This window comes from Channa argus, chromosome 7 (genome assembly GCF_033026475.1).
Source record: "Channa argus isolate prfri chromosome 7, Channa argus male v1.0, whole genome shotgun sequence".
In the NCBI taxonomy this organism is placed as follows: domain Eukaryota; kingdom Metazoa; phylum Chordata; class Actinopteri; order Anabantiformes; family Channidae; genus Channa; species Channa argus.
The window spans coordinates 24,821,695-24,834,188 of NC_090203.1; the positions used below are offsets into that span (position 1 = coordinate 24,821,695).

The 12,494-nt window shown below is 39.7% G+C and overlaps 1 protein-coding gene across 4 annotated transcripts in view; it reads left to right on the plus strand.

The window, feature by feature from the left end:
- grik2 (glutamate receptor, ionotropic, kainate 2) overlaps window positions 1-12,494 on the plus strand; it is a 257,673-nt gene that overhangs the window by 126,083 nt on the left and 119,096 nt on the right. For all 4 annotated transcript variants that reach the window (XM_067510929.1, XM_067510928.1, XM_067510932.1 and 1 more), the window contains exon 7: window positions 699-872. In XM_067510929.1, coding sequence (XP_067367030.1) covers window positions 699-872 — 174 coding nt within the window. The remainder of the gene's footprint in view (window positions 1-698; window positions 873-12,494) is intronic.

The following is a 12,494-nucleotide window of genomic DNA, read 5'->3' on the forward strand; positions in this document are numbered from 1 at the left end:
TAAAACTAGTGGAGAGTTTAATTGTAAAGAAATTTTAATACAAACGTCTTTGTAAAGGTGAAGATAGAGGACACTGTCATTTATATTGAACTGTTGTAAACATCATATAACATGACAGTCTGTATTAAAATGCTATGAATACCTGAACCTACTTTTGTGTCAAAGCGAAAACAGATCTTTAGAAATTATTGTAAATTAACTAGTACTAAATAAAACCCTCTTGTCTTTAAAGCATTTCTGTGGAGCTTTGGCTGTATGTTTTAGGTTATTGTGTTCTAGAAAAACAAATCTAATCACTGTTGGCTGTGAAAATTGAGCTGAAATCCAGGGAGTCATTTATAAGAATACAGAATAAACTGGACCTTCTAAAAATCTTTCTCTCACACTTTGCAAGGACACAGTTGAGTCTAGGATGCTTAGCCATTAGCACAAAGACTGGAATCAGCAGGGACCTGCTAGCCTTGTCCCATCAATACTTATTAAAAGCTCTAAAGCTGCCTTATCATTGAGTTGTCATTGTGTTTCTTGTTAGCTAAAACTTTAGTCACTAAATAGGATTGAAAGACTGACTGTGGGGTTTGTGGACTGTGGATTTCTTTTCTCTTTCTTATTACCTTTCAACTGTGCAGCTGTTCATGAGTTGATAAGCCCATCAAAGTCTGTTTCTCCTATTTTGGATGTATTTTGTTTTTCTGCAGGATCTGTTTGCGCTGGATGTGGAGCCTTACCGATACAGTGGTGTGAACATGACGGGATTCAGGATCCTCAATACCGAGAACAGCCAAGTGGCGTCCATCATTGAAAAATGGTCTATGGAGCGACTGCAGGCTCCACCCAAACCTGACTCGGGTCTACTGGACGGCTTCATGACCGTGAGTTTTTTGGAAAAAGCAATGAGTGAATCCACTTGTCTGTCCTTTAGTAAACTGTAACTACCATCCTATGATACAGTTGGGTGCAAAAATGTGCATCCTTTTATTTTGAAATGGCATGTTAAGGTGACCCTAACTCTAACATAATCATAATATTAGAGTATAATAATAAATATTTTTAAAATAAGGAGATGTAAACCTTTGCATCCAACTGTATCAAATACATTGATGAGAACAATGCAGCAATACAGCAGTGCTATCGTCCAGTGCTTGGAGTTTGCCTTCTCACCTCATTTTCACACCTGTATGTTCTGTTTATTTGCTATGTTATACATGTCGAGACTCCAACAGGATGACTGGTATAAAAAAGTAATGAATACAAGAGGAACCAAGGCAAAGCCACCTTGCTGTATTAATGTCATCTGGATGTGGCTGCATCACCCTTCAGCTTTTCTAGCTGTTGGACATGAACCAACAGCTAGAAAGTACTTGTTTTACTAATGGATGTCCATGAGTCAAGCCCTGAGATAGACTGGCAACCTGGCCAGGTTGTATTTCACCTCTTGCCCCATGTCAGCTGAGATAAAAAGATGTCCATGAGACATGCAGGTGTCCTTGCTCACACACTGGTCCTTTCCCTTTTTAATGGTTGGGTAGAATGAAAGTCTGACACATAAAATGAAATGAATCTATGTTAACAAATAGCTATTTTTACAATAGCTATTGCTGTAAAACTAATTATTACTAACTGTAAATCTTACTGTGCACTCTATGTTTGACTTTGTCTTTGTACATGATTAGAAAAAAAAAAAATTTTCACTCACTTCTTTGACAGAAGTTCTGCAAGTTCCCTTTGCTAAATTAACCACAGATGAGGTACACGTGTGCTTTATAGATGTTTACACACATAATGTCAGTAAAATCACTCCAAAGAATCCTGGAAGTGTGGCTATTAAAGAACTGAGAGTTGCTATGCTTCTAAAACACCTGGACACTGTGCACTGCTACATCACGTAGTGATAATGGTTTGAAACTGCCTGCAGCTTCATTCACCGGACATGACGAGTAAACATGCATAGGAAAAGAAAATCGCCTTGAAGCAGAAACACGAAGCCAAAAATTATGTTCCTGTGCAACTAAACTGCAACTGCAAATGTATGTTTTTTAGGAAACATAATTACTTGCTGGATAGTGTTCTGATATAGCATTTTTTGAATGAATGAAGTGCTACATATATTAATGAAAAAGTCATAAGGTGGTGTCTGGGGTGGAATGTGGTTTCACACGGAGTTTCACGCCAGTTCTGTGTGTGGTTATGTTTAGGCAACAAACGTCCTTTGGTTAAGGTTAGAGAAAGGTTAATTAAAGTCTGGGTAAATAGAGAAAACCAAGTGCTGTTGGCTTATAAAAATATATTGTACTGCAAGATTTTGGCGGAAAAGGAAATGTCATCATACTGTATGTGTATTTTTTTCATTTATCATTATTATCATATAAAACAATGTGTGTTCCCTGCAAATATTTATTTGCAATTGCACATTGGTGGTATAGAAACATAACTGTTGGGAGAAAGGCTTGGAGATGACTAGATGAGTACATATTGTTGTGCATTCTGCATAAGGAAAGACTGTCAAATGTATAAAACAGTTCAGAAACTTCATAAATGCTGCCAGTTTGGTTTACCCTTCAGAGAACTTAAATAGATCCAAACATGTAACTTCCACCACTGATTACTGGGATAACGTTTCAAAAAAAAGACACTGAAGCACTGTTCTTAACATAATAGACTTGTTAGGAACGGATGTGCAGTGGCTTGCCTTAATGTTGCTTTCCAGTCGTGCTGAGGAAGTCAAATGGAAAACCTTAGTGCCCTGAGCTGTGAGCCCTGGTCATGATAAGAAGAATCCCTGTCACTGTGATCTGAAACCTCTCTGATCAGAGCACACTGCCTGAAATAACTGTTCCAGCACGCAGCTTTCATACCACTGTCTTATCTGGGAACCCTGCCAAAAAACGTCAAGTCACTAGAGACACGGATAGGGAAGGAAAAAAGAGTGATGGAGGAGGAGAGAGAAATTACATGGGGATGGTGAATGAGAGAAGAAGAAAAGGAAGGACAGCGAGTGGGTGAAGGGGAAGGCAGGACTGAAATCAGAGTCCTTGTATTTTATTCCCAGAGCTGTTGAGGTGTTAAACGTTAGGCCAATGTTGCTGCTTGGTCTGATTCCAGCTGGAAAGCACTGGCGGCGGCAGTGGCAACGTGTTGGCTTCTGATTGAAAACAGTGGCTTATCTCTGGGGAATAACAGACAAAATCCCCCCCCCCCAACCCCCGTTTCTTTGCTTTTCTTTTTTTTTTTTTCTAAAACAGTGAGTTCTTGCTGAGTCATGTTTCTGGATTGATATCGGAGAGTGGGTGTTAGTCAGTTTAAGCTCCTTTTGTTGGATTTGTGGCTCAATCAATAATGTTTCCCACTTGAGACCTGAAATGGACTGTGTGCGTAATAACTGGACCTTTTCAAAACACAAAACGCTGAGAAAGTGTCTTTATAGCCACTGGCTTCCAGCACATGCTGGAACATGGAGTCAATTTTATGACTTAGGTCCACACAAAGACATGAAGCAAAGTATAACAGGTCCCATCATACTTACGTTTATAGTTGCTGTAGAGAGTCATCAGGCGAGCTGAGCTGTTATTTTTGGATCAGCAGCGACCCTGCTCATCAGCGAGTTAATAGCGTATACATTTGAAGGTGGGGATTGATTAATTAGACCAATGGCAATAAGTCAGCAGCTAATGCATATTGACACGATGAAAGGTTCTGTAAAGGTTCCTTTGATTAAAAGCTTCCTTTGTGCTCAGTATTTACGGTTTTGTGTGCTTAAGTGGTGAACTGCTGATGTGCTGTAACTTATGTCAGTACCTTGAAAGACCATGACAGCTTGTACTGAGTGAGCAGTCCTGAGAATTCTCTACCACTAGTTCCCCTCGCATCCGGTTGGCTGCTATAGAGCGGAAAATTATTGTGAGGAAAACTTTTTAACATGCAAATTCTCTCTCATTTAAAACAACATCTTCATTACTTTCCGGGTAATATCTAAAATCTAAATTTGGAGTTTGTTGAATTATAGTAAATAGACTTTGAAATAACAAACAGCTAAAACCCTAAAACAGCATACATCTAAAAATCACTTATGTATTTAGTGAGAATGAAAAACTCTAGGTTATACAAATAGAAACAGACCCTTCTCATTCCTGAGGTGACAAAAAGTGCAGCTTATTCCAGTCCCTTCTGCTTTACATGCTGACACTTAGGGTACCCATTTACACGTGAGCTATCAGTGTAGGACAGTGGAAACCCTGACACTTCAATATTTGATGCTTAAAGCAATAAAATGAAAATGTCTAACAGGGATGTGGACGGGGTGGTGGATGGTACAACAAGACACAGGACTTTTCCAAAGAAGACTGGGGTTTGACTGTGGTGCGAAACACTGTGCGCTTTAACTATGATTGTAACACAATGTCGTGCACGTGGTTACAGGAGGAAGGAAGTGCATGTGTGCCACTGTCAGCGTTTGTAGTTTGTACTAAAACCCTTTTTGCATTTTCTTACAAAAGTGCATTTGTGTTTTCAGTTTTTTGGAGACATGGTTGCAGTGAATGAAACAGTTCTAAAATTACTACTGTATACAATACAAGTCTCAGGAAATTCCTATATTTGTAACTACTGCCTATATATATTAATTCTGTGACCTTTGTCTTCTGTGGCAAATTCCTTGAATTGATTGCTGATTTTGTTTCAGTCACATATTTGTTAGATAATTTAGAAAGTATTTATATACATAATGTGTGTGATAGAAATGTTAGAGGAGACTTTAGTCATTAGATTTAATCATAACATCATTTTTATGAGGGGATGTCAGGTCATGGGTACCACAGGAATCCACCGACAGAGTCTAGACACTAGTGGGTGTGAAGAGGTGAAGGCTGAAGACGTGAATGGAGCAGGAGTCTGATGAGTACAGTGAAGGACCCGAGGAACACTGGAGCTGATGAAAACTGGCGGTGATTTGGTTGGAGGACAGTGGCATCAATGTGACAATGAAAATTTCAACAGCAGCCATCAGCACGAAAGAAGCGAACAGATTTAAAGTATGAGATGTTACGAGGTAGCCGAGTACCATCAGTGTCTTCCTGAATGAAATGGCTAGAGCTTCATAACGCATGTGCGCGGCAATTTGTAGTCCAATCACTTTTCTTGTTGTAGAGAGTGGCAAGATGCTGAAAGTAAACATTGTTCACTGCTAAGATTTAAAACATGAAAAAAAAAAGAATTGAAACATAATATTCATAACCCTTACAGAGAGTATGTGCTGCATGACAAATTGCATGTAGTACAGCTACTGCATCAATTTAAGTATAGCTCAGTGCTAATTCATTCCTAACCTTTGAAATTATCGCTTGACAAAATCATTTCTAAGTCTTGGTCCATTTATTACTTTTTTTTCCCTCTATAGATTCTATAAATCACAGGCAGCACACATTTTTACCATGTTGAACCATGTCCGCCACAATATTAATACCATAATGTGGTGTTAATGTTGTATTTATTTCATTTTTTTCATACCCAGCCGTTAACTTTTCTCACTGTCTCTCCAAAATTAAATCAAGAAGACTATTAAATAAACCCAATAAAATGTGGTTTTCTTTTTTTCTTTTTTTCCCCCTCCTCACCACACGTCAGTGTGTGACAAATCAGGTAAAGTAATTCTGCACCTCATTCCTTTTTGTTGCCTTCAATTAATCTGGTGGCGCAGAATCTCTGCCCTGAGTCGTGGCTTAACATGCACGATGAGAGTGACCTTACAAGCTCCACGCTCTCATTACCATAATGTCTCTCCTTGTTAATTGCCTTAGCTGCTGTCTGATTCATTGTGTGCCCAGCAAAATTGAAACAGGTTCAAAAAACACTCGGGCAGGACTGTAATTTTTGCATTTATCTCTTTGTCACAAGTTGGAAGGCGGAGACAGGTCATCCCGTTTGTTCGTCCAAGCAAACAAGTTGACCCTTTAGACATCAAGGTCACCTCTTTGTTTGTCACAGCTCCCAAACGCTGTTGGTATTCAGAGCCACGGCATCAGATCATTTCTATTTCCTTATTACAATAAATATGCTATAACTGTGGGTACATTTGAAAAGGGGCGCTGATGGAAGGCTATTTCTTTTTTTGACAGATATCATTTTCCAGTTTGATCCAAACAGCGTTATAAAAAGTGTCACACAGACATCAGACATATCCCAGCATCCCTATTATCTAAGCATCACTCAAACCAGCATAGCATGGGTATCAGAAAAGGTTAGGATGAATCACATGAGAAATACAGTATGTTATTAAATAGCAGCACACTGAATATGCAGCCCGTTCTCATTCCCGAAAAGCGCCGCTTTGTCCAGACCTTCTGCATTACATGCTGATGGTGACGGTATCCATTTGCGTAGCTGGTTGACACTCGGAGCTTAGAAAACCTGGTGCTTCAATATTTGACGCCAAAATCGATGACGTAAAACAGAAAGAGAAAAAGTCTCGTAGGGAGGAGTCTGCTCTATTGTACAAGATACAGGAGTTTTCTATGGGACACCGGGGTTCGACTCTAGCGCGAGATGATGGTTGTTTCACAATGTGGCCCATGTGGTTATGATGTTAAGGAAGCACGTGTGTACCATTGTCACTGTTCTACTTGTACGTAGTCATTCCTCTCGCGTCAATTGGCGACGGCGATGCCGATGCCAAAGTGCCCCTGCAGCTTCAAATACCGGACGCAGTTGTTCCCGGGGCGTTAAATATTATCCTTTGACATCAATATGATATGCCAATGGACGTACAAAGCTGACTCTGTGGGATGAAAACGTGTTGGAGTATGTGTTAGCACTTAGTAAGTGAAACTTTAGTTCACAATTTTTTAGCCATTGTTCTTACTTACAATGATTTTCCCATGAGCTGCCCCTAAATCATAACTTCCATTTTTTTATCCCTAAACCAAACACCTCTGAAATGCATATCACATGATAATGACCTACTGGGCCTACTAGCATGTACAGCAGGTGCAAACTAATCCATGTTGATGGAATGACAACAACAGATACAGGCAGATATGCATTAAATGGCGTGTTAACATATGAAGGCAGTGCGGTGGAAGAGTGGTTTGCACTGCCGCCTCATTGCGAAAAGGTCCCCAGTTTGAATCCCCAGCCAGCTGTTGTCATTCTGTGTGGAGTTCAGTCCAAAGACAAACATGTTAGGTTAATTGCGTGTAGACATGAATGCGAGCGTGAATGGTTGTATACGTGTACATGCCTTTGTGCTTAATACACCTGCATGTGTGTGAAATATGTTTTCCACACTCGTCTTTATTTTGTGTGTTGTCAGTTCTCTCTGTCACATAAAGTTGCCCAATCAAATGAAAAATCAATATATGAATAGAAAGTATCACATTATAACAGCATTCTGTACTTTGCTAGTGCTTTATTTTCTACCAATTAAAAACTTACATATGTAACATATAAACATATTTTTGTATCTTTTAAACATAATAATATGGATGACTTGTATTGAATTAAGTTACATAATATCCCGTCACTGTGTTTTAGTGTCTCTTCTGTTCTCGTAATTTTCATGAGGAGATACTGTGTTAAAGAGCAATTTATTTCTCTACCAATATTGGCTGTGTGTGTGTATGTGTGTGTGTGTGTGCTGGGGGGTGTTGGCAGAACAAGAGACAATTGAACTGGAATAAGACGAGACTGGTGAAGGAGTTGAGAGAAGGTTTTTTTTGTCTCTATCTCGCTGTTCCTATTCCAACCTGTCAATCATGCTGTCTCACTGGAGACCTCCCTGAGTGGGAGAACAGGTTAGCAAAAGTGTCCCAGATTGATTTAAAGGGCGACTGAGGCAGAGAGGGTGCAGGTTGGCTGGCGGTGGGTGGTGGAGCCGGGTGCTGACCCCTGGGTGAAGTTCAGGCTTGGAGCAACGGGGACTGGCGGGCCTGTCAAAGCACACAGCAGCCAGCACAGTGCAGGAACCTGCCTGTGCTTGGCTGTTTGATACCCAGATCATGATCCACTCTCTGGCCTCACTGGCTCACAGCTTTGGTGTTGCATTATGGGATATGGCCTGATGAGGCTGGTGTTGTGGTTTGGAAAGGCTTCCAAAGTCTTTGTGAGTTCTAGCTGTTTGAAGGAGTTCTCATTAGGGAGAGGCTAATATTTGGTTATTCTACATTTTGGCTGCTGCCCCACACTCAGCGCTGGGATGATTCCGTTGGACCATGGCCTTCTCCACCTTTTAGATGAGGCTTCTCTCAGCTTAGTTTATTCCATCTGCTTCACTGTGTGCATCAAGCCATCTTTTTCCCTCCTTCTTTGGCTCACACACTTGGATCTGGCTCTGCTATTGTCCACATGGCGAGGAAGGAATTTGGCTGTGACATGTTGCTGGGACATTATTCCAGCAGCTGGCATTTCATTTGCAGAGGCTGTTGGTGCTTGGCAGCCCTGGTGAGGATGAGAAGCAGTGACTCTTGTATCACAGAGTTCACCCAGAGAGCCTCTCAGAGTCTGCTGGGGTTACCTATGAGCTGACAACTCTCTGAAACACACCTACTTGAGGTACTTCTCCATCATTTGATTTTTCCCTCTCTCTGACTAGACTTTGTTAGCACTCTCTCTGAATCATTACATCCAATCAATGTTTCAATCATAACTGCAGCCACTGTCAATCCTAATCCAGTTTGTCAGTCAAGTCACTTTTGTGTAGGTTTATACCTCTGTGCTTCTGGCACCAGGAATGAATGTGTTAATGTAACTAATGTGATGCGTGTTTGTAAGTTATGCACATTATGGTCTCTTGGCAGCAGATCAGGCTATGGTTGAGGTCTTGTGCAAATAGTTACTATGTTTTTAGATCTTTTAACAGGAGAAAAAAAAGTCACATTTCTGCTATATGAATATATGCAAAGTTGTTTTTTCTCGTTTCATTTTCTTCTTTCAGGTCTAGTTTACCTTTTCACAAGCAAGAAAGCCTATAAAACTTTAACATAGAGGCTTATATTTTAAAGCTTTTAACAAATGTTAACGATGTTAGACAGATGTAACATTTACACCTGCATGTAACATCAAACTTCATTTTACATTCCAGTCAAGGTCCTAATGTTTCAAAAATGCACATAGAACATCCTGCTAAACATGTGCATATAGTGGTAAAGTACAAAGGAGTGATTTAGACTCCAAATGGTATCTTTGGGGTTGTGTGCTTTTTGTAAAGTAATGAAAATAGTGAAAATATTATATATATATATATATATATATATATATATATATATATATATATATATATATATATATATATATATATATATATATATATATATATATATATATATATATATATATACACACACACACACACACACACACACACACACAGTATAATAAGTAGCATCTGCAAACACATTTATTCAAATAATGTAATATTACTTTTCAGTCCTGCAGTTTGTGGTTCAGCTCTACCAGTTCCAGGAGTGGGCTGCAAATTAGAGAGCAGGGCTCCATTTTAGCTTTTTGTCATTGGCAGGCCTGCTGGACTGCTGTCTTTGTAGCTATGTCGCCAACCTCAGAAGAAATATGAGGTAACATTTTAATTGTAAGCATTGGAGCACTGTATGGATCATTATTGCATTGCCAATGAATTAATTTGACTTTGAAACCAAGCATGGAGAGGGAAATTGCTACTTGCATAAGCAGCCTAGTCACTCTCTTTTGTGTCAGTTACTAAAAGAGTGGAAGTCTGGGGTGACATGGTGTGACCTCCACATCACAATAAAAGAGATCTTTGGTGTCTTTGGTCTTATAACTTAGGTACTGAATTGAATTTCAGTTGACATTTGGGAGACTGAAATAGAAATACATCTGATCAATCACAGAGCTATGTATAGAAAGTACAATATAGCACAGGGTCAATATGACACAGTTAGAGTCTTGAACTCAGAAAGTTTCAGCATGAGGAACAGCTTTGGCTTTGTACTCTCAGCAACCATACAGATGCTTCGGGGGTCCTAATGACCTTCCTAGTTCACGCAAATCTCTGCAGGTGCATTCATTTTGCATTTGATCAAAACAAGTAAGCATAATTTGTTTTGAACATGTTAAAGTGGTACAATAAACAAGAATACTTTGATTTGGTTGTGCATTTGTTTTAAAAAATGTTAAAGACAAAGAACCTGTCCCTTGTTTCTAAGTCCTACGCTGTGTAGTTTCACCCATTCACCTCAGCCTCCTCCCTACTACACATGGACTGACTGTGTCACTGTTTGTCACATTCATTGTCTAGATTGTGCTGCTGTCACATTTACTACAACCGCTAGAGGCCACCTTTTTTTCCCCCGGAGACGAGAGTACTGGACCCCACTGATGCACAATTAAAGCAATAACGCCACCTGATTATGCCCATCATGCCCACAGTGATTGTGTATTAGCAGTGGGACAATAAAAGGCCATTCAGCTGGCAGACAGATACCTTGAATTCAGAAAGCAGAGAGCACGAGGTGGAATACAAGATTTAGGGAGATCTGACAGATATGTAAGAGCATTAAAAATCCAATAATTTATCACTAAGGCTTTAGTAGACAATGTTTACATTTTTAAAATTGCTTCATTTCTGGCTGAGGCTGGAGCTTTCAGTAATTTGACAGTCTGTAAAGCTGCTCGTAGATGATGTATTACTTTGACTGAGAAATGTATTCTTAGAAGACACTTGAGTGGCCTGAAGATGCACTAGTTATTACATTAGGAATTTTGATTTTGTGCATTTTTTCTCTATAAATCCATCAGAATCTTTAGTCATTCAGTAACCAGGCTACAACCAGATAACTCCCACCACTATAACAGATTTCTTAACTGTAATACAAACAGGAAAGCTTGTTTTCAAAATCAGAATAGAGGATTAGGGAACTCGATTTCCTCGGGTAGATTTCTCCCTGTGAACGCGGATTTCTCTGCTGTGTTTACACGTAACCAGGTTTCTCTAAAAGCACATATGCATAACACAAAGCTGAAGACAAGGCAGAAAATGAATACAAGACATAAACGATGATGTTAATTCCACTTAATAAAGTACATTACCAGAAAGCATCACAGGACATGTCAATGCACTGATCACCACTTCATGTTCTAATGTTATTGATTGTAGTGGCTATGTGGATAAGTGCTGTAATGCTGTCTTCCACAGTCTACAGCAGAGCAAACCACAACTGGAGCTTTTAGATACATTAATGACCCTGATGCCTGGAGCGTCCCGATCAGGTGCTAGGTTCCCAGACAGGCTTTCTCGGCTTACTGCAAAAATCTTGCCATAATCTGGGTTTTGGAAAAAGATCAGGACAAACTGCCATATAACCCCACTCATACACCATCCTCTCTCTTCCGCCCTGATGCACGCTAACATCTCTGGTCCCCAGAGTGGACAGATGGAGGCCTTATGCTAGGGACATTTCCCCACTCTGAATAGCACTAATAACATAAAGCACAAAAACTGCCTTTTAAACAGATATTCATTCTGTGGGGACTAATGAATAAGGAAAAATCTAACCTCTCTTTTTTTTGTATGCCGTACAATATTTTCTGCCACCATAACTGTTTTGTTTTGTCAACCCTCAAAAGTTTACAGTGACATAAGACAAAGAAGCTAGAGCTGGTACCATAATTGGCTTTTTTGCAAATCAACTGACTGTGCAAGGCAACAGTTTTTTTTTTTACAAGTCAATAATGTCTGAGAATATGAGGCAATCCATTAACTGCTTGGTCCTGATCACTCTGCTTATGCAGTGGACACTAATGTTTGCTGTGTATTCATATTGTAGAAAAATTAATCTGGACAAGAGTATCAGTGAACTGACAGACCGTTAGGAAATATGAATATGATTTTAAAATTAGTGGTAGAAATATTGATCAAAAAAAGAACAAAGACAACACAACCGTCTTTAATTTTAGAGCCGGGACTGACTTCAGCAACTAGATTGAGCACTGTGGCCACTGCCTTTAGTGGTGGTATTAGTTGTCGCTCATGATTGTATAGCATTTGACTAGTTCGGATTATGTTTTTGTGCTAACTACATCCACACTAGTTGGACTAAACTGCAGTCTGCTTGTCCACTGAAGAGACTTAAACGCTAATGAATGGCTGTTGTACCACACTGCACCATGTTTTTTTCTGGCTTTCAGTCAGTGTTAGCAGCATATCAAATGACTGCTTCTTTACACAACAGTGTATTGTTAGATTGTGATTTAGATTCTTAAACACAAAGCAAATTAGAGCCTATAGCTAATCTTAACTGTTTGTATAGTGCACACGCTGCAGAGATCCTGATTCTCGCCAGGCTGAGAAAGTTTGCACACGTACAAACAAGTGCTCCGAGGGTCCTTAAAGCAGATTCCTTTCTCTGCTCATTTTCTGCTTGCTGGGAAAAACTCATCAGATTCACTTGAGTGTTAAGACTATTAGTCCTCCTGACAGTGTGTCTTAGTCACGGGACAGTGGATTCTGCCACTAAAGCAATATGGCAAAG